The sequence below is a fragment of the Miniopterus natalensis genome, chromosome 5 (genome assembly GCF_054644295.1).
Source record: "Miniopterus natalensis isolate mMinNat1 chromosome 5, mMinNat1.hap1, whole genome shotgun sequence".
In the NCBI taxonomy this organism is placed as follows: domain Eukaryota; kingdom Metazoa; phylum Chordata; class Mammalia; order Chiroptera; family Miniopteridae; genus Miniopterus; species Miniopterus natalensis.
In genome coordinates, this window is record NC_142085.1 from 75,342,914 (window position 1) to 75,365,986 (window position 23,073).

The window sequence follows — 23,073 nt, forward strand, 5'->3', positions numbered from 1 at the left end:
CCAGGTATCCCATTTTCCCTCCTCTTCCATAGTTCGCAAATGAAAACATTTTTCAGCCTGAATTGATCAATCCAGAGAGTAGTTCTTATGGCAGTGAATTAGTTATTTTAATGATGTGGCTGGCACCGATTACAAAATATCCCTTATGTCAACATTTCTTTTGAGATTTTTCTTCTCTTGTCTATAGGAAATTCATGCCTAGACTTTGTCTTAAGCTAAACCTTCCACCTTTGCTGTTGGTCTCATTTGTGCTCCACCGACTGGCCCCTTTTCTCTCCTCTCAGGCTCACCCTCTCCACATGCCCCAGTCTGCTTCCCTGCAGACTCTGACTCTGCCTGGCCACAACCCACCCGCAAAAACAAAATCCCAATCCCCCCTGGACACGTAGATAGAACAGTAGTTCCCATCTCTCCCTTGCTGAGATTATCCAGTTTCTCTGGAAAGAGTTGTCCAAGGGCTTCCTTGGAGTTCTAGGTTTGGAGAGGTATCTCAGGGACCCTGACAGAAAATTAAGGTGGCCAGTCCTCCCCCCCTACCCAATGTGGAATGCTTCCCCACAGAGCCATCCACATTGGTCTATGTGTGTGTCAATTTTCGTATGATTATATATTTTCAAAATCTTAAAACAATTCATTTAAACCCAGTGCATTCATCCATTTCTTTCATCACTTTACCTCCTAAAAATCTCCTTTCCCTCCACCCCAAACATTTCACTGAAATGTCATTTATTTTCATTCATTCTTAAGTCATTATGGAGTCCTTACTATGTTTCAGTTCATAGCCATGGGATCTGCTGTTCCTCTCACGGTGCCACCTAGAAGCTGCTGGCCTGATAGAACACCGAAAAGACCTGCTTTGGTGCCTGGTTGGAGACAATACCCTGTCAGGATGGAGCACCATCTCCGGGACACAGTTTACCTACTAAATCAGAGAACCCATATGGTGCTGTGTCCGCAAGAGGAAGGACACATGGACCTGGGAAACAAGGGGTAGGAGGAAGAGTGACTCCACTTGCCATCACTCCCAGTGAACCACTAAGGGCTGTAACACTCTCCACCCCACAGCTCTAGGCACTGCAGAGCCAGACGTCCTTGTTCTCAAAGGTGCACACCCTCCCCAGGCAGCACAGCAAAAGTGCCATTGAACTTCAGCCCAATGCTCTCACTTGGGCACCTTGGTGTCCTTTGTCCAGGGACCAGCAGGCAAGAAGAGTCGCCATAATGTCAGGGATAGTCAACCCTGACCTGCAGCAGGGGTAAGCTGCTGTTAAACGATGTGAGGAAATCAGAGGCCCACGTGGGGCACCCCTGCCTAATTGTACTGAATGGACACCTGCTGCAACCCTGGTCTGAGAAGGGTTTGACGTCCAGGAGCTCAGAATCCCCTGGAATGAGCTTGGTTCACGCCATCAGGAAAGCCACCCAGACCAGCAGAGGTGACAGTTGAGGGTGAAAGGAATTCAGAGTGAAGGAGGGGGGATGGTGAGTACCAATTGTCATCTGGAGACCACCAACTACAGGAAGGTGCTGTAGATGGTCCCACCAAAATGTTCTTCTAAAGTTTCTCCTCAGGGAGAGAAATCCACCAGAGCCCTGGAGGAGTTTACAGGGAAGTGGATCCACATGGTACAGGGGTGGACTGGGACAGGCATGGAGATGTGCCACTTAGGTCCCCGTTCAAGGGAAGACTTGCCATCCAGCTGCAGGAGGTGTGGCTAGCTGACATGACAGCCTCCAGCTGTTGGCTTCACCGGGGCCCACCTGAGCTTCCAAGCTGAGCTCATGCTCTTCTCAAGGCGGGAAGGGTTGGTAGCCACTGGTTTCACTAAGCTGTGGAAATCGAGGGCACATTTTCCTCGGGGTGGCCTCTTGCCAAAGACCAAGCAAGGCCGTGGTAAAGGACCCAGCTGCTCCTGTCCAACACAGGCCCCTCCAGCGAGGGATCTTTCCCCTGGAGCCCCCATCACACTGGCAGACTTGTATGCTCAGGACCACAGTCTGATGGCTCTCCCTGCCTTCCTCCCTTTTCCTTTCAAAGGTGTCACACGGCAGTAAAACCTTTGACAATCCTGTCTGGGTCTACTTCCTGAGGAGACGAAACGGGCATAGAAATACAGGAACTTTTCTTTACAGCATTAAAGGCTGAGGCAGGAATAGCTTCTATTCAGGGACAGAAGAGAATGCATGATGGGAACAGGGACAGGTCGTAAAGAGGCCTTGCGGGCACAGCAAGGAGTCAGGCTCCTACTCCAGTTGCAATGCCCCATCTTTGGGGGTTTGACGTAGGGGAGTGCTACACATTTTGCAGGGTGGATTGAGTGGTTGAAGGTGCGCAGTAAAGATGAGGCCAGGTGGGGGCTTTTGAAATAGTCTGGTCAGGAGGTAATAGTTTGGGCCTAATAGGTAGCAGTGGAACTGGCATGAAGCAACTGGACTTGTGAAATATTTTGGCAATACGGTTGACATGACTTGCCTATGGTTTAGATATGGGGTGAAAAAGAGGCCACAAGGATGAGCCTGGATATGGGGCCTAAGCCACTTGTGAATTGTAATGCTATTAAGTGACAAGGTAAAGACTTGGGGAGTAGGGTTTGGATGTAGTAAGGTTAAAACACCTCTAATGCAGGTTCTGAGTAGGCAGTCGATACACTAAGCTGGAGCTCATGGAGGAAGTCAGCAGAGGAAATATTCAGGAGTTACTAGTATATATCGTATTTAATGCTATAGGATTAGATGTTGTCACCAGGGGAGCGTGTAGCTTGTAAAGAAGGCTAAAAACCAAGCCAAGTCATGTCATTCCCCTCCTTAAAAACTCTCGTCATTCCTCAGTACTATAAAACCAAACCCAGATTTTTTAGAATGACATCCCAGGCCCTCTACATTCTTGCTCCAGCAGACCATTCCAGTCTCACATCCCACTGTTTTACTAGCATCTTCTTTTAGCTACGTGGCTCCCTCTAAACGCTTTGCCTCTGTGCCCTTGCTCATGTCATTCCCTCCATCTGGAACGACTTGCTCCAGCCAACTCCCTGTGCTTGGTGATAAAATCGTCTGTGAAGTCTTGGCTCAGGTTCCCCACAGCCAATGCCTCCCCCATCTACCTAGTCAGAGGCAGTGACATCTTCCTCTGAGGACCACATCCCTTACCTGCAAAGTCAGTGAAAAATGATTCACCCAGTGAGCCTGCAGGGGGACAGCCCAAGGCTGGTGCAGTGACTGGATGTTCTCAGCGGGCCAGGCTCCTTTCCCCTCTGCCTTCCACATGTGGCTTCCATCCTATTGGTGCTTCCAAGGTTGCAAGAGCACTGTTCCTCCCGCTCCCCATCTGTTCTAGGGCGAAGAGGAGGGAGGCCACAAGAGGAGGGATGGCACCTGCATGAGGAAAGCAACTTTCCTGACAACGGCGGGGGCCAAGGGCCTGGTATTGCTTGGATGCGTCGCCAGCCTCAGCCAAGGCGGGTGCTGTTGGTGAGAACGCCGTGGGTGGGTCCCGGCAGGGTTCACCCTGAATGTTCTCCCTTCTCTACTCCAACACTGAAAGGTTTCACCCGATAGTTCATTGTTTATGCGTCTTTTCCCTAGGTTTGAAGTTCCTTAATGATCTCTCGTCCACATGTGTTGATCTTAAACACACATTCTAACCTAGGACATTAGAAGTATTTAATAAACGGCTTTTTTTTTTCATTGCTTGACAAATGACTACAAATTGCTTCTAGTCTTTGTTCTGTAAATAAAGGTGGAAGGTAGTTTAAGCAGCTCAGTGAAACAGACTACAGTATAGTAACTGAATAACTTATTACAGAAAAACAGACCTCAAGAATCAGGTCCAGGCTTTATCCAAAATTAACACCCCCTCCTCTCCCCACAACACTATCCTAATATCTGCCAAAGTAAATTATCCTGCTGTGCTTATTTCATGATAAAGCCTCAGCAATGTAAATCATTCATTCATTTAATGTACTGAAAACACATTAAGATAGACCCAATAAAGTCAATCCCAAGCCTCAGCTGTCCTTCCAGAATATCCACCAGAGCTGGGTGTGGTGTTGGGTGGAGAATGAGAGACACAGAGCCACCACCTCTTCTTTCCTTGTCCTTGTCATTCGTCAAACACACAGGCTCATCCGCACATGAGAAGCAATGGTTTCAATCAATACTCTTCAGAAACAGGAGGGCAGAAATCACACTGAAGTTGAGGCTGCTCCCAATGGACAAACTAAATGGGCATTTGTTTCTCTCCCAACTTTTAGAAAAACTGAAGTGGAAATAATTTAGGCCTGGGGCTTGTGTCTGACTATCTGGTACTTAACAGTCTCAGGGTACAAGGCAGGGTCAAGCCTACCCTCTCTGAGCTTTTAGGTATGACATGATCCGTTAGCAGCGGCTGGCCACACAGCAGCAAAGCTGACGATGCCATGTGGTTCAGGAATGAGTCTAGGCTCGTCTCCCTATAGTTCATCCACGCCTGGGAAACGTTCCTGCATCTCTCCACATCACAACATCTGAACTATCAGTCAATACATTATTCATATTTTATTCAAATCCACAGGACATTACTTAGAGTTGTTTTTCCACATGTCCTTTTAGATGGCATCATCCACAGTGTCTGTGATGTTCCAGATCTTCTCTGTTAGGTCCCACCTCCCACAGGCACCTTCTGGTCTTCACTGCTGTTCTGTTCGCATCCAGCAAAGCACTCAACAGCTCTGTACAAGAAGACCTATCTCATTATTAAAAAATGCATGTACTTACAAAAAGAAGTAACGTTCAAATGTTTACTTTACAACTGTTTTATTCAAAGCAAATTTAAAAACCTAATATACTTTTTCCGTTAAAAACGGTTTTTTAAAAATATTTTTATAATTAGTTTTGATGTCGTTTATCTCACCTTAAACATATATGATCTGTATATTAACTTAAAATTTTCTGGTAGCTACGTACATTCTAATCTTTTCTAGGTAGCGACGAGGAGATTTCATATTCAAAAGCCAACACCACTTTTCTAAAATTAAGAAGAAGAAAAATCCTTGTAGTAGGCAACTGCCCCAAAAGGTAAAAAGCCACTTGCTTTTGGCCAAATGTCAGGTCTTGATTTCTGGTTGTGTTTGAAACGAAGTGTTTTGTTTTCTTCAGAGAACAGAAGGAGCCTTAATTCTTTAGGTGTTTTTTCTCTTTTCTCTCAAAGACTTGTCTAAACTGAGTATCTGAGGTTTTACTGTGTAAACCTTATGATGATTTGGCCTGTGTGGTCCAACTTTTAGATGACATTTGCATACCAGAAAAGATGACAACAGGCAGCTGTCTGGTATGTCATCCAAGAATTACAGCATTGCCACCTAGGTCCTTCTAGTGAAGGAGACAAGACTCTGATTTTATTTCACCAACAAATCAAGTCCAGGGTAGTTGGGAGGGAGAGGGGAGAGGGGTCACAAGAATATGACATAAGAATAAATGGTTCACATACGTTTCCCCATGTCTAGAAGTGTTAACATTCTGACTGAAGAAGATTAGAAGGTAATTACCTAACTCAATTATTTATAAAACATAAAAACGCACAAACCACATGATGCAAAAAAATCTTTTTAATCTAAAAACTCATTTTTCAGGGCTAATTAATAGCCAAGCCCTGCCATTTTTTATCAGTTTATTAGACTAACAAGAGCTATTCGGCATTTTCGTCCAAGTAAGGTAATATATAATAGATTTCAATAAACCTCTCTCAGTGAGGACAAGATACTGCAGGCAGTTCAAGGAAAAATAGCCATAACTTTTTCTTTGGTGTAACCAAAAGGGTATCCAAAAGTTAGCAAATGTTGACGTTTCAAGTGATAAGAAATTGCCAAATGGAAGTTTAAACTCTGGTAAAAACAGTTGTGCAAGGAAAAGCTCCGCCCACAGTTCTGTAGTGCAAGTTTTCAAATCTAATTCTGAAAAATAGTTTTCTTTCATAAGCAGGAAACGAATTGCAGCAGTGTATCCCCCGCCCCTCTGCCTTCTCTCACTCCCACCTTCTGCACGTGCAAACCCTCATTTCAGTTCTCGGAGGTCCTCGATCCTCAAGCAGGAAATTCAGTAAAAAAATGACCCCCGTTTCTAAAAGTCAGGCTGAAGGTTGTCTGTAGCTGCACAGCAGCAGGCTCTGAGTTATAGCGTTGCCCCTTCCACATGTCTGTCATTTTTACAAAAAAGAAACAAAGCCTTTTTTCCCCAGAAAAAAGTACCTGAACCAATTAGTCACTTAGCCCTTTCCCAGCCTTTTGGGTGAACCGCGAAAGCACACCTGTGCACACACCCACGTGTTCTGTGCACTCAGAGCCAGCAAATCTATCCCCTCTTAGAAGTGATGGTCCCCTCCTTCTGGAATGCGCTCATGTCCAGAACCATGCTTCTAAAGCGCTCACCACCAGTCCAGAAGCCTCCATCACTCCACCTAGCATAACTGTCTTTTTTCCTCATATGCCTGTACATGTTGTTTGTGTGTGCCTGTGTATTTTTTTACCTAAAAAGTGTTCAAAATGCACACATACACACCTGTGCACACCCCCCCAGCATTTAGCGCACACACACAAACATCTTCCCCAGGAAGCGCTTTCAGAAGTTAAGCTTCTACTTGCTTTTACGCCCCAGGGCAAGTGCCAAGTGAGTCCCAAATCACCCTCACCCACCGCGGGCGGGGCAGTGCCCGGGGCCCCAGCACAGCGCCAAGTGGGCTCCCCGGGCAGGCAGGGGAGGGCACCCCGCAGGCTTCCTGGAGCGATGTGCTGTGCGTCTCCCCCGTGTCATGCGGGAGGCTCCTGTTCTCGCCCCTAACTCTCCTCCCTCAGGGGACCTCCACACTGTTCCGACGGATCCCTGCCCTGGGCACTGACTGTCCCACCGGCAGGGCCACAGCGCAGGCTGTCCTCGTGCACTTCTTCCCCCGCCAGCCCGTCCAGCGAACAGCCCCTGGCCGCGCCCAGGGCACAGCGAGCCCTGCTGTCTCCAGGCTCCGTGGCTTCCCCCTCGCCTTCCGAGATGACGGTCATGGGGCTGCTCTGGATCCGGTTCCGCACGCTGTACCTGCTGCTGGCCGCCGACGGTGGGGTTCGGCTTCGGCCGTACCTGGGGCCTGAGAAGGACAGGCTCCGAGGCATCAAGCCTTCGTTCTTGGCCCACTCCTCCTGGGCCCTCCTGCTCTTGCTTGGGGAACAGCTGGATGGGCTGTCGGGAGTGTCCGGGGAAGGCTCCGACCTTGACCTCTGGAACCTAGGGTCTGTGTTCTTGAGCATCTCAGCTGCGGACATGCGGGCGCTGGTGTCTGACCGACTCCCCTTTTTCAGCAGCAGAGCTTTGAAGTTGTCACTGCTGGTGCTGCTCTTACGGACACTTCTCTGAATTGATCCCACTTGCTTTGGGGAGGCGAGGCTGGGGGCAGCACCCGTGGGTGTCACTGGTGGGGAGGGAGAATGGTTTCGGGTGTGATCGTCCTCTGAATCTTTACGGCCAAGGACTTTCCTCTTGGATCTGAGATTTAATAACATTAAGATACAGGTTACTTCCCAGTGGTCCACCGGATGGCAGCCACAACCACCTGCCTGTCTTACCACATTCAGGTCTCCAGCTATTATTTTTGCTATGTAAACCTCCAAACACCCATGCAAACAGAACAGCTCATTGTATTACCATGTGTGCCCATGACCCAGCTATAATTATTAACTCATGGCCCCTTTTCTATGAACTCCACCCTCAATGGACTACTTTGAAACAAATCTCAGACATCGTAATAACTTACTTTGTATAGGACCATTTCTACAGCTTTTAATAACTGCCATTTTTTATTTAATTCTCCTACACTGGACTGATCCTGAGTGGATTTCACGGTGCTGGTCATCCTTTCTTTCTACTCTTCCTTTTTCTGTTTGGAGCTGGCACTGAACAGGCCTAATAGATAAGCCAACTCCCAGAATATCCTGTCTACTGAGACAGGCCCTCACCCAGGTTCTAGAACAATCCTGCAAGAGTCTGACATAAAACCAATCTTCCCTGGCTCTTACTGGGCCATGTGTCAACTCCTAGGAGTCCATTGGTCCAGAAAACTGAAGCAAACCTTCCACACCAGGTCCTGTTTCCTGACTGACATCAGAGGACCTGTAGCTGATGAAGAAAATGTGAGGGAGGTGGGGAGAGTATGCAAGAGGAGGGGCCTTCGGGGAAAGTGATGTGTTTCCTGCGGTATTTCTTGTCCTCAGTCTCTAAGAATCTCCCTGTTCAATGTGTTTTCTGCTGAGAGTGAATCAGAGATAATACAGCAGTTGAGCCAAGTGACCTCTTGCTGGTATTTTCATAACAACCACTCAGTGTGCAAGGAATCCCTTAGCAGAGTACAGGTGACCTTGCTTTAAGAAAACTCGGTACATTTGATAAGTCATGGGTATATCTCATTTTCTGCTTTAAAATTCTAGAATATGCAGCAGGGAGAAGTTGAGAGGATGCTATCTGAACATACAGATTAAGAGTCGAATTTGAGCACTACCGGCTTCTAGCTGTGTGATCTTGGATCAGTTACTTGTCTATACTGCACCTTAGTTTTCCTACTTGTAAAATGGGAATGATGGATGATCAGCCTCACAGGCCTGCGAGGATTCGGTGCGATAAAGCACCCCTGCAGTCACATGGACCTGAGTTCAATCCCACTGCTCAAGTGACCTTGCTCAGTCTCCTGGGGCCACTTAAAGTTTCTGATTCTGTTTCCTACATGGAAAAGGGGAATAACAGCAGGTACCACATACTTTATCAATCAAGATGAATGCAATAACAGCCATAACATGTCAGGCCCAGCATATAGGTGCTTAATAAACCTTTGAGTGTCATTTAGGAAAATATAACTTTCCCTTCCTGCCACCAAGTCAGGCTTCAGTGCTGTTTTTATGTGGCCTGCACAGCAAGGCACAGGGGAGGGTGAGTCAGGATGGCTGTCCCGGGCTGGGTGCTCCCAGGGTCCTCTCCATGCTTCTGGCTAAAAAGAAGCTACCAAAGCAGAAGACAGGACATAGTAAGGACCTAATTCAGAGGCTGAAGGGTGGCCACACCTGACGTGGCACCAGTCCCCTTGGTAATGCAGAGCCTGGCCTATCATATTTGGGTTCAATGGTCCTTCTCAGCTGTCAATTAAAGCAATGCTCTAGAGTAAGCTACTGAGCAACTGATGGAAACCACAGAAATAACAGCATCTCAGAATTGCAGAGCTGGAAAAGATTTTAGATGGTTTAGTCTGACCAGAGGAGGTAACTGAGGTCTAAAGAGAGAAGTCACACAGCTGAATGTAAGAACTAGGACCTGATGGAGTAATTTTCCATTTCTAGCACACGGCCTCACAATTTCTACAGGTTGCACCCCAAAAGCAGCTCTGCTCATCCCATTTTTGCATATCTTTTGCTTGGTTTTTCAATGAAGAGGGTGTGTCAAGTGCCATACAACAAGCCACAGCAATATTTGATTAAAGCTATGGCCTTTCATTATAGATTCAGAATTAAGAGAAGGGATGAAAATTTATAATAGTGTTGTTTTTGAAGAGCAACTGCCCCCTAAAATGAGAATTAAATCTAAATATTTGAATTCTCTGCATGTATGTATGTACATACACACACACACACACACACACACACACACACACACACACACACTGTGTATTTTTAAAGAAGGTGGCTGTAAAAGGTGCTTAAACAGTTAACTCTGGCTTGAAAACTAATTACTTCAATGAATATAAAAATTTCACACCTCAACTGGCGTTCTACATTTTCCATCTGGCTTCCAATCTGAAGAAAATTAATTTGCATTCTAAAACTTGAAGGCTGTGTTTCAATTTAGATATTCTTTATTTTAAATTATTAGCTTAGGTACTGAAGGGGATATGAAATAAAGCCCTAAAAGTCACAAACTTTAGGTGGATTTTTAAGATGTCTACTAATATATCATCAATGCTAAAATAAAAACTAGCATGTGTCCTGGCTCTCTCTTGGCAATCCTATCCTAGTCAGCCTGTAAGGCTACCATGCGTACACAGAATAATTCAGACAGGCTGATTTCTACATCTGCTGTAGATATAATTATAATTATGCTCTAGATATAATTTTCTAGTAGGAGAAACCACAAATTTTTCAGGGCCTTAAGAAGGTTGCTAAAATAAAATATAGAAGAGATCTTTGGCATATTTTTAGGAAAAGCACATAGTGATTTGGGCCTACAACAGTTGCATTTCTCACTGAGACCAAGTATTTAGTACACAGAGCAACCAGGCAACGCATCTTTTCTGCGATGCTATTATAAATATATAGGCCTGCACATCTAGTAACCCAGGGCATTCCATACTAAATGAAAGATGCCGAGTCTTGAAACAACTTCCAAACAGTTCAATACCACTTGGTCTCGTTTAACTCAGAAAATACTTATTGAGTGCTTATTATGTATCTCACATGGTCAGAGTTAGAAACAGCTGCACAGACCTCCAGAAATGCCACTAATGTTGAGTTCAAAGGAGGCAGCATTGTTCATTTCCCTGTTGCAAGGAAAAATCTGATAACTAGCTACCTTTTCATTCCTAATGAGATCAAAGAGAACGGTCGGACGATGTTAACAGGGCAGTCTGTGGGGTCTTCTGGGATACTATACCAATACTACAGCCAAGAGGTAAAAAGTACAATTCTTCACAAGCACTTTAATTCACCAACTTGGATTTTTCCTCCCAAGTTAGGTTTTATATGTTGCATGAGGAATCTCAGGTAGGGACAGCACTATGCTTTTCCTCCCATGCAAGAAGTTTTGTTATATTTCAAGAATTGGGACAACGGTCATACACAAGGTTATTCACACAATCAAATGATGTTACAGGATTTTTTATTTCAGGAGAGGAAAAAGGGGACCTTGACTTAGGGCAATATAAGGCTTTGGAAGCATAAGGGCCTTTGTAAGAGTTATCTTAAAATACTGTGGTCAAGAAGTCTAGAAGGAAGCGAAGGTTTTATATAGAAAGCACTTGCACATATACAATCTCATCAATTTTTACAATCTCACTGTTGTGAGAGTACTCGGCTATTTACAACCAGAAGAATGAGGCAATAAATAAAACTCTAGTGTTAAATCCTATTCACTCAGTGATCACATATAAAAAGTGTAACACTGCAGGCAGTTATTTAAAAAAATTTTACTCTTTATCTTTTTAAACCAAATAATCTCTGATGCCAGTAGATGGCACTAGCAGCATACAGTAACGAGCAGATTTAATTCCTTTCACTCCTGCTTTAAAAAGATGCACTCTTTTATTGAAATGTTTAAGTAGCCAAAGAAGTTGCTCTATCAAATCCTGTCTTTTCTATAAAATAAAAATGAAAACAACAATAACAATAAAATAATAATGAAGCACCCTTAGGAAAGATTATGTCTTGTAGAGCTACTCTGTGCATCTTAAGTCCGAAGAACAGCACTCCTCACCTTGACTGGACCATGGCTGCTCCAATCCAACTCTTAATACCCTGTTATATGACTGACACACTGCATTTCAGGCCAGCGAGAGCAGTGCCAACCAGAGGCTTCACACTGAGCCTCTGATCTCCACGTCATCATTAAAATTAGTGGAACAAAGTAAAACAGAAACTGGAGTCAGAGGAAATAAAAATATAGAAACACACTAAAATGGATCAGTAATCAAGTTAATGAAGCCTAAATGGGTGATAGAAGAAATCTCAACAAAGAAAAATAAACTGAGGAACCATGTGGAAAGGGGGACTCATGAAGGAGAGGAAAATATGAGTTTTGGGTACCTGTGAATAGCTGCAAAGAGGTCTTCCGTGGTCCGGGGTCGGCTGGGGGTCATCGCCTCATCACTCCCTTCCTCCTGAAGGAAGTCCAAGATCTCCGAGGAAGGGCCGGCCGCAGCGGTCTCCGGCGCCCCAGCTATGAGAAGCGAGCGAGCAAACACAAGATTCATGAGTGACTTGGATTTCAGTCTTCAGCCAAGCTCCACGTTTGCTTCCCTGCCATTCCTGACAACGTGAGAACCACAGGGACAGGCAGTGGGGTCTATAGTCTAATATTTTACAAAGATGGGGGCGCATTATGGCCAAAGCTCATTCTTTTCTGCTCAAGTCTAGAACTAAGCTCTTAAACTGTGTTGTAACATTTCTTTGCAGCTCTCCTATTTAATTGCTATTTAATACCCAGTCTGCTGCAGACCACCATCCCCCACCTCCTTTTCTCTGCCCTTCTGTAAGCTCTACCCTTAGATGCAGCTTTTTAAAAAAATTCACAAAATGCCAAGTTGGTAACCTAAGTGTGAGGCAGCGCAGGGAAGCCACCAACTGCTGGCTCTAATGTGAACATGCACCAACCCTATTTGCTGCGGCTGCACATGGTCGGAGGGGAACGAGAGAGAAAACCAGACTCACGCCCTGGGTCCTGCAGAGACAGGCAGCTCTCCTCCACACGGTCCACACGGTCCCCACGGTCCGCACTGTTCTCGGTGCCTGGCTCCTCCTGCTTGGGGGCTGGTGAAGCATTGGGCTGCACCATGGGGACATTGGCTTCCACTCTGCCTGGGGACGTGGATCCTGCAGCTCCTCCCTCAAGAACCGAGCTGCCAGAGTCGGTTTCATCACAACCAGCCCCGGCTGCACAACTCTCTCTGGCCTCTCCCCTCGTGGGGCTGGGCGCCGCTCCGCTCACGTTCTCTGCTGGCTCCACTGTGAAATCTCTCTGTGGAGGTGGCACCACCAGGAACAGTCTGGGCTTCTTGGAAATGGGGGGCGGCTTTTTGCTGGGCGAAGGTCCAGGGGCCCTCTGGAGCGGTGTGGTCCCGGGGCCCGGCCCAGCCTCTGCCTCCCCAGCGCCGCCTGGGCTGCTGCTCGGGAGGCCACGCTCGGCTGCACCGTCCTGGTGACCCTGACTCATGATCTTGGCAGGAGTCGGAAGCGAGCTTGTCACGGAGGCAGGCTGACTTTCACTCTCCATTTCATTTATGCTATTTCGGGATTTCAGGAAAGCAGATGGCTTTAAATGATACTGGGGCACAACCGGAGTTCGTTTTTCCTGAGATGCTTGTTCGCGCGACAGTGCTCCCTCGGTTCCTGAGTTCTTCACCGGCCTCAGCTGCACCATCTGCAGGGCTTCTGTGGTTATCAGGGGCATGGGGGGCCTGCCGCCCTCCTCCTTGGTCACGGGCTGGCCAAAGGCCTCCTGGGGGGAGTCTGGCTGGCTCCACTTTTTGAAAGAAGGCCTGGCATCTTTCATCAATTTGGGGTCAAGGGGTGGGGCAGGAGGGGGAGCCATGGAGGGTGCAGACGGTGGAGGGGACAGCACCGGGGCAGATGAGTCCAGAAGGGGGCTATGTGTGGCGGGGGGAGGGGGGAAGCACACGTCAGCAGGACAGAAGGGTGTGAGGGCTTCTGGTGGTGGAGGGGGGAAAAGGGGAGACCGAGGCAGAGGGGGGCCCTCGGGGGAATCTGCTAAAGGCGGGGGAGGGGGAAGAAAAGGAGACTTGTCTGCAGGGCACGGAGACAGGAGAGACGGGAGAGGAGGAAGAGCAGGGAGCGGGGCCGGCACCGTGTCTGGCCTCTTCGCAGTCCCGCTTCCCTCTGTGGACGTGTTCGAGGACAGGGACGTGGACGACGAGGAGATGGACACCGAGGACACCAGGGAGGACTTCCTTTCTGGGACCTTGGGCTTGGCCTTCCCCTTCCCGTTGGCTGGTGACATTGATTTTAAAAACACAGGCACAGGGGTGAGGGCTGTGGGTGTATTCGACTGGCTGGAATACCCACTGGACGGAGAAGTGACTCTATGGGACTTCTCCGGGGAGGTGATCTTTGGTTTGACTGAGCCGCCAGGCACCTGGGGCACGGCGGCCCTGGAGCCCTCCTGGACGTGGCGGACCGGCCCGTTTCCAGTTGGAGCCCCATTGCTGGCCGAACAGCCCCCGCCAGCGTTCCCAGCGTCTTCTTGCAGGCCCGTGTAGTCAATGTAGTAACCCCAAGGGTCCGTGTACTCGGACTTGACACTGCTCGTGTCGCTCTGCGACGGGGTGACCCCGCACAGGGAGTGGACGTTGGGCGTGGTGGCCGACGTCAGGCTGCTGCCCCCGCTCACGGTGCTCTGGCTGCGGGAGCGGGGCAGCCAGGGCTCCTCCGGGTCGCTGCAGGGGCTCTGGGAGGGCGACAGGCCGCCCTTGCCAGGGAGGTTCAGCTGCAGCGAGTGCTGGAGCGAGGCGATGAGGCTCTCGTTTAGCACCTGCCCATTGGTCTGGGCATTCTTCTTGGGGATCCTGCGCAGAGAGTCCGTCCGAGAAGGTGGCAGCGGAGGCTTCTTTGCTTTCTTCAAAGAGATGTTTCGAGAAAGGGTTTTTTCATGGCCATTGGACTGGTCCCCTTGGTTCTTCTGAGTTCTTCCATCAAAAACATTGACCACGCTGTGCCTGGGGTTCCCAAAGCCGTTGCTGCTTCTGCACAGATTCCTGGACCTGTGTCCGGCATCAGGGTAAATAGATGTGTAGTAGCCATCGTGGTCCTCCGAATACAGGGACCTGGCGTCATCTTTGTTGGACGTCTGGTCCAAACTGCTGCTGCTCACGTTACTTACAGGAGTGGAGCAACCAGGAGTTGCCAAATGAGGCTTCAGTGGGGATGCCCGCCCACTCCCCGAGGCACTGTATTCCCAGGGCTCCACGCTGCTGTGCCCCCTGCCTCCTGAGTAGCTGGACTCACTCTTGCCATCCACATCCTGGGGGTGGGCGGGGAAGCTCAGGTTCTTTCTACAGTTGTAGGTCATGGCTTGGGCTCCCCTCTCCTGATGTGCTGGGGTACTGAGAGAGACTGCTGAATCACAGAGGGACAAGAGCATGGCTGCACCGGGTGGATGGGGCTCTAAAGCCCGTGAAACAATGGTGGGGTGACCCTCACTCCAGGTGCCATTGGGAGACTGATGGTCATCTTCACCAGAGCGTCTGGGGAGGAGGTGGCCTCTGGATTTCATCTTCGTGTGTGAGGAGGAGCTGCTAATTTTACTGTCCAGCTGCCCTGAACTCTGAGCAGTATGAATAACAATAACCTCCGAGGAGGAGGAGAGGGTGGCATTGGGGATGATGCTGGTGGAGTAGGTCCCATGAGGAGACACCACACGTGCTGGGCTTGTTCTGTTTTCACTCTCAAAGTGCCTCAGCTCCTGGGACTTGGGCCTTAACAGTGTTCCAGTCCTTGAGGCACTTCCTAAGTTTTCATCTGCCTGTGGGTTACCCCTCTGGTAGGGGAATGGGCCATCCAGGTCTTCTGCAGGGCCCAGGGTACCCAGCCGGGGATCGAGGGACTGAATGCTGGCCCTGGCTCCGGAGCGGGGAAGACTGTGGAAACCGGCATCGCTGTTGAGGCGAGAGGGGAACACAATGCCGGCAGAATCGCTCAGCACAGACATGTTCCCGGAGGAGCCGGAGAAGTGGCTCATCTGGGCAGCGATGCCCTGCCCCTTCTGTGCCCTGATTCTCCTCATGGAAGGCGGCACGACTTTCACTTCCTCAGTCTGACAGCTGGAGTCCCTGGTTTCGAAGTGCTGCCCAACAGACCGATAGCAGTCAAGCCTTCCTAGTGTCGAGTAGCGGTCTGGAGAGTACACCGAGTGACCACCAACACCATCTTGGCTGGGGCCCGATGCTGGAGACAAAGGAGAAAGAGGCTTGTTACCTAAAACACAGTATCTTAGTTCATCACCTCCTTCTGACTCTGTCATACTTGAAAAAGACAAAAACTTCTCCATTTGATCTAGTTTTTCTCCTGGAGACACCTAAGTGAGAGTTTATATAGTTACCAATAGCTCCTAAAATAAAAACCCTTACTATGAACTTCATGTACTTCTCTTAATTTGTACTTCAGATTCTCCTATAGATTACGTGCTGCATATGGAATTCTTATTCAGCCTTTGAGATAAAGGCTGAGAGCTCGGTGGAAGGTTTACTTTTCAAGTAACCTCCTTTCAGTGACAGTTTCAAGGTAGCCCGTCATCTACCAGGTGCCTGCCCAGGGCATCTGTCAAGCAGGACCTGTCTTTCCCAAAGACAGATAGATGAATGTAATAGTTCAACAATAGGGCTACAAAGATACCGTTTATGAAGGATATTGGTATAAAACAGTGTTAATTACATTAATTTCTATGTTAGAAGAAAGCCCTAAGAAAAAGAAAACCGATTTACAGGCCCATCTGTGTTTCAAACATTTCATTATCCATCTCAAGCCATTATCATCTGTCTGTCAGTGACATTCAAAATTCAACAGCAATCTGTTGTGTTCTGCTGGAAAAAAAGCAGCAGGAACTGATCCAGTGAGCGTTTCCTCAAATTAGGGCTATTCATTTCTTGGAGCTTTACCTCTAAACCAAGAGTAGTATGTTTAACAAAGTAAAAAGCACAAGGAAGGCCAAACGGAGAGGGAAGTGGACAAGAAAACACATTAAGTGTAGATAACAGTTAGATTTCAAGCTACCTAGGAAAGAACAGAAGCTTAAAAAAAAAAATCATGAAGGCAAGAACTTACCTAAAATGTACAGAGAGAAAAAATCAATTTATGCGGAGTAATCATTAGGACAAATTAAGTGTTGAAAATCAGTAGCAAAACCACAGTTCTCTTTACATTGTTATCCAACAAGGACCTGAGAATAGCTGCAGCCTGGGCTTGGCTGAGCGATACTAGCTGAGCACCCACCAGCATCACTGTTCCCCCGACAAGGACACTGGTGATAGGATTCAGGAGCACTCCTTCCACACCCCACGAAAGTCCCCAGCTGGATCTAAAGCCTTGTGATCCTCCAAATAGCAAAGCACTTTACTAAAATGGCAGCACCATTCTTGGTACAAACCACAAGGAGATGTCACCTGTGGAGGAAGGCGCCCCAGCACAAAACCCTTCCCTTCACTGGGATGATGGAGAATCATTGTTATTTCCTTCCCCTCCCCCCCGCCAAGTACCCACTCACTAAAGGCACACACACACACACAAACTCACACATGCACACTCACACATACACGCACAGACACACGAGGTTCTCCCTTGGAAAGAGTGGGAGTAGGCAAAAGGGCAGGAGCAGAAGAAAAATCCACTTTGAGGAAAGAGAAATAAAAGGTGCACATTTTACCATTTGGTACAAGTTTGGAAGGTGGGAGGCTCACTTGCATGGCTGTATCAGTTTGCACCAGTTTGGTGCCAAACATTCAAGATACCTTATTCCACTCAACAATGGGTTTTACTATCTTTTTCTTTCAAAACTGTAGTAGTTTTTGCATGGGGCCAAAGGTAATGTTTAACTCTCTCTACGGGCCATAAACAACGTCCTGATTCTTTCAGGTAGCAATTTTGAAGGTGAAACAATCCTTGGCTTCTGAAAATGGGAATATAGCCATTCCTTCACCATCTACAGCCCAGTACAACTTTCTTATTAAAATAAAAATATTTTTCTAAAGACCTTTAAAAATGGGAAAACTCATATATCATTTAACACAGGGACCAACAACATTCTATTCCCAAAACATATTCTCCAATATTTTCACAGTACAAAACATGTCACAGTATTACAGATACAGAGGCTAAATTGATTAGAATTAAAGAATAAAAGCACATACAAAAAGAGAACTACAAACAAAGATGAGCCACTCAGATGCTCGTAAAAATCTGGATGGGATTATGCGATTTAAAAATATAATGTAAAGAAATAATTATGTATATTTTTCTTTTACTTATTTATAACACTACAAGAGATTTTCAATTTTTAAAGACTACATGTAATCAAAGACAGAAATCTACAAGTTTTATATTTAAGGTTTACATAGCATTTTTTTTAAAGTCTTATCAGCACTTGTAACTAATATATTATTGTTTGTCAAATATAATTTAAAAATATATTTTAAAAAGTCTTGGTAGGCTCTGGCCGCTGTGGCTCATTTGATAGGAGCATCGTCCTGTGCACAGAAAGGTCAACCGTACCCAGGTTGTGGCTCAATCCCTGGTAGGGGCGTGTTCGGGAGGCAGCAATCTCTCCCACTTTGATGTTTCTCTCTCTCTCTCTCTCAAATCAATAAAAACATATTTATAAAAGCCTTGCCCTGGCCAGTGTGGCTCAGTGTTTAGAGAGTCAGCCTGTGCACTGAAGGGTCTCAGGTTTGACTCCTGGTCAAGGGCACATACCTGGGTTGCAGGTTCACTCCCAGCCCCTGGCTACGGTGCATGCGCGAGGCAATCAATTGATGTGTCTCTCTCACATCGATGTTTCTCTCTCTCTCTCTCTCTCTTTCTCTCTCTCCCCCTCTCTCTAAAAAGGCAATGGAAAAAATACCCTCATGTGAAGATTAACAAAAAAAAGCAAAAAAAAACCGAGAGAAATAAATGTGATCTCTAGGGGCTCAAACATCCATTTAGAAAATATTAAAATTATAAAAGATATGATTTACCAAGCTGACCAGATCATTCCAATAAGGTCAAAGAGGCAACTGAGTGATTGGTTCCATGCTGGTTGGCTCAGTAATAAGTGATAAATGTTCATAATTCTGAGGTTCTAGAACTCATATTACATACATATATGGATAATTCATATTGAATACTTCTGTGTATGTGTATCTTTATCTAGGCCAAGCTATTCTTACACTCTCTGCACAAAGCCATCCAAAACCTACCTATTTTGGTTGGAAAGCCGATTAAAATGTAGCCTACTCTTGAAACATCCACCTTGTTATCTCACAAAAGGCCTATCTTTACAGTCACTCCTTTTGGTTAAGGCACTTCTTCTAAAAGACCAGCTCAAATATAAATGTTACCTGAGTGCTGTAAGAGATGAAGCCATTAAACATCTACTGAACATACACATACATATTAGTTTTTCAAATTAGTTAGCTGTCATCTAAAGGAGAAAAAAAAAAGAGTCTGAAAGAACAGGATACAGGAGGACTGGCCACTAAAAAAAGCAGCATGTGGGACGGGGGCATGAACCAAAGACAGACTTCACAATCCTGTGGATGTAATCTCGCCTTTGTGATAAACCCCTATGTTATGGGATGAGGTGAGCACCTGTGCGTCCTCCGGGTCGCTGGAGCTACCTAGAGCAGAAGCAAAGCACTGCTATTCTTGTCTCGCTGCTGCAGTCTGGAAGGCAGAGCATCCATACTGTAGAATCGAGTGGCAGTAAAAGAGCAAATGCCAAGGAAAGAAGAGGGAGCAGAGGTGTCGGGAAAAACACATAGGAGCAGTGTCTATAGCACCTGGAAGCTGAAACGCTACCTCAGAGTGCTATGATGGGTATATCACTATTGCTGGGATACACTCATTTTAACTAAAAGACGAATATGCAAGTACAGAAATAAAGATTCTGAATTTCTACAATATAACCTTTAATGTAAGTAAAAGTAAAAACATCAGGTGAAAGTAACTAGAATGAAATAAGTCCATAGGTTGGCTGAAGAGAAAGGCAAATTTCAAAAAAGGCAGTATTAAGTTCCCCACAATAATTACATCAGCGGCTATTATGGTCATCGTAGTATCAGGCACCGAGGGCTTCCCCTGTATTAACTCATTAAATCCAAACCACCCTCCCCTGAATGAGGAAGAGACTCAGAGGGGTGAAGTAAGAAAGCAACCAGCTGGAGAGTCGGTGGCAGAGCCAGGACGCAGGTCTGAGCCGCCTGGCCCCGGGGTCCCCGCGGCTGCAGTCTGCTGCACCGCCTCTGCAGACCCTCCCGACGGCCCATTAAACCCAGAGAGGAAGTGCACGCAGAAAGAGGGGAGTGAAGAGATTGTCCGCAGTCCAGATAAAGATGAGAGGAACGAGTGGATAAGGGAGGAATGAAGCAAACCCTGTCCACTAGCCAAAAAAAAGGGGTTTTTTTGGTTTTCCGTTTTTATCACAGGTGGAAAATTACTGACTCAAAAAGCTACGAAGTTGTTTCATTCATTGGAAGTACATAAATGCACTAGCCAACATAAATGACTATTTCCTACCATACTGTAGTTACTGATTACCTCACACTGCTGTCTCTTTGATGACAAATGCCACTAATATTGTCAGTAAAATTAATGACGTCCATATTTGTAACTTGAAGTCCTGGAAGGAGTTTTCAGTTTTATGAAAACTTAAAATCTAAATGAAAACTAAATTTAATTGTGACAATTCCCCACTGTTTAAGGTACACAGAGATGATGGCACCACTGTGAATTTCTACCATCCCAGTTACTAGTTTTGATATAAACGTCTCCTCTTACCTTCTCACCGAAATTCAATGTATCATCTGCATGGGCTGTTAAGATTTGCACACAGTGCCTCATTCAGAAAAGAAGCTGGCCCTTTGGGGCACCAAATGGCTATCAGAATGTATCGATTTCACAAGCACCACAGATGAGGTTAGCATAGGAATGCTGAGCAGCAACGAGGGGCAACAGAATACAGTTCTGATGAGCCATACCTAGCTCCTTCTGTATGTTGTCAGGGACTCCTGTAATAGTCTTTCTCCTTTTGACTTTCTTCGGTCGTCTTACCAGAGTGTCTGTGTAAATTAGAGACCGCCGCAGGCTGGCCTGGCGATCGAAATTCTCCCCTAATGCAGAGTAGTAGAACAAGCAAAGCAATGTTATTGTCAAGCAAGCTGACACCATGCACTTTCTTCCAGAAGCTTGTTGTCAAATGATAAGAAGGTATTAATAATGATGTTAGCCAGTCATATGATGATGAATGAATGCTGAAGGGCAAAAAAGGGAGGGAAAGCACATTATCATTATAAGGCTCTTTTCCAATTTCTATGTGTGTGTCCTTCCAAAGGAAGCACCTGGATCTCATTTTCAAATGAGCTGGAGTGGAAAATGCAAATTTGTTAACAACACGCCAGAAGAGCAATTCTGCATTATTTTAAACATGAGTCATTCTGGAAGGGTTTCATGTAGGTCCTCTGGTCACCGATATCACTCTTTACATCAGGGTGTATGTGATGATGGCAATAAATGTATCTTAATCATTTAGTCAGCTCCAGAGACCATCACAATGTCGTGTCCTATGTGATGAAACAAATAACTTAGTCAAGAATTCTTAGATGAAGAGCTTTTCCTTCCAATCAAGGAGACTGTGGACAGGCTGTGGAAATCGCTGTGGTGCGAGATACAACCATACTGAAAAATACAAAGCCTTATAATGATGAAGTACTTTCTCACAATGAGACCCAGTAGCACTGCTGCTGTTAAAGCTGAACTGCTTCTTTAGTTCATAGTCACTTGCAACAGTTGACTGAATTCAGACATTTCAGGTAATGCTGCAACCAAACCCCAAATGTCAGATTCACAGGACTTTTTTTCTTTCTAAAGTGTGAACTTGTGTGATTGATACACAACAGGGAAACATTAAAAAATAAAGTAGCCGGTTTAGATTCATCTGTTTTAAATTACTTGCCAGTTTAATTAAAGAAAGTTTTATAGCACTGACCTTGTCAAATGGTTACCTCCACAAAAAGAGATTTTTAAAAATACATTATATATTTAAAAAATACACAAATTATATATTTTTGTCATTCTTATAAGTATAAAAACATTCACTCTTTTTAGCAATACTGACACACATTCAAAGTGGGTATGCTATGAATAACGTTCTTTCTGTTTTAATAGGAGTAAGTTGTAAATAGAACCTTATCCAATCAAAACAGAGGATAAGAGATTTGAATGATCAAAATACATTTCACCTACAAACTTCAATAAATACTCCCAAACTTGAAAATGCTTCCAATTTTGTTCCTAATGAAGGAAAACAGAAACGATTGGGAGAAGACCCTGAAACACAGAAAGTACCATCCCTGTAATAAATGGGTCACTGTGCATAGCATATGTGATGTTTGTAAGAGGCAAGTCATGCTTTCCATGGTCCATTAGTTCCCTGCAGCAGAGGGAAAAATTTCCTTGTATCAAGGCATTAAGAATGGATAAAACATTAATAGATAGTTGAATTTAGTCTCCAGTTTTGCTTCCTAAACAAGAACAAAAGATAAAACATTCAAGCTCCAAGGAAATTAAGAAATAAACCACGAGAACGGACACCACCATTAAAGGTGCCAACTCTCCACCCTGCACTGTTACCTAAAGGACTATGTCCCCTGCTGGACTATACATTTCCTGAAGGTAGGGACCATGATTTATGTACCTTAGCATTCCCTGGAGCACTCAGCTCAATGCCCAACACAAAGCAGCTATTCAGTAAATATCTGCTAAATTGAGAGGAATCCAATCATTCTCTTTCACTGAAAACTGGCATTAGTCAGTCAAGGTTACTACTTAGAAATCAATTTTACTGGCTCAAACATCAATACCAAGCCAGTTGGTAGAAACTGTTTAAGTATGTCTACCCACTCTTATTTTCCAGGTGGAAGGGTTGTTATTCCACATGGCAGATTATGAAACATAATGTCATATATACATTTTATTTTCAACATTTTTTTCTCTTCAAAATTTAGAACACGCTGAGTCCCCAAAGAACTATGACTAAAGGGGTTAAATTGATTTTCAGGCTTGCTGCTCACTGTGCTGCTAATGTTCTACCTTTATGCCTGGCGGGCTTCACTTTGGATTTGAAATAATGTATTTGTCGGCACTTTCTCCCCAGCTGAACCTTACTGAAAATCAAACTAGAGGGTCAATGTTTGCCCAAATAAATGAGCACATGACAATTCCCTACAGGAAGCTACATTTTATCTCAAAAGTCGTGGGGCTTTAGAAAATGTCATTTAAATAGTATGAAGCTGTCCAACCTGTGTCAATTCAACTACTAAAAGTGAAAAATCTCCATTACTAAAAACATTAATCACTCAAGTAAAAGTAACTTGCATTCTGATATAACTCATATTGCTCATTTTTTTACTATCATTTACCTTTCCTGTGTGCATTTTGAAGGCCTCCTTTTAAACTTTATGTAATTCATATCCACCTACTCATCAAACAGGAGAGAATTAAAGCTCAAAGAAAGGACACTGTCTACCACTGTGACAATGTATTTCATTGTAAATAATTCATTACTCCTAAAATTCTAGTTACTCTATTTTAAATTTACTAA

The 23,073-nt window shown here is 45.5% G+C and overlaps 1 protein-coding gene across 9 annotated transcripts in view; it reads right to left on the reverse strand.

Annotated features, from left to right (window-relative positions):
- Positions 1–3,646: 3,646 nt before the first annotated feature.
- NHSL1 (NHS like 1) overlaps positions 3,647–23,073 on the reverse strand; it is a 199,690-nt gene continuing 180,263 nt past the window's right edge. For 8 of the 9 annotated variants that reach the window (XM_087817646.1, XM_087817643.1, XM_087817650.1 and 5 more), the window contains 4 exons: positions 20,453–20,584; positions 12,420–15,668; positions 11,796–11,928; positions 3,647–7,503 (listed from right to left, as the gene is read on the reverse strand). In XM_087817646.1, coding sequence (XP_087673772.1) covers positions 6,807–7,503; positions 11,796–11,928; positions 12,420–15,668; positions 20,453–20,584 — 4,211 coding nt within the window. In that variant the 3' untranslated portion in view covers positions 3,647–6,806. The remainder of the gene's footprint in view (positions 7,504–11,795; positions 11,929–12,419; positions 15,669–20,452; positions 20,585–23,073) is intronic. The other variant, XM_016204913.2, reaches the window with a different exon arrangement.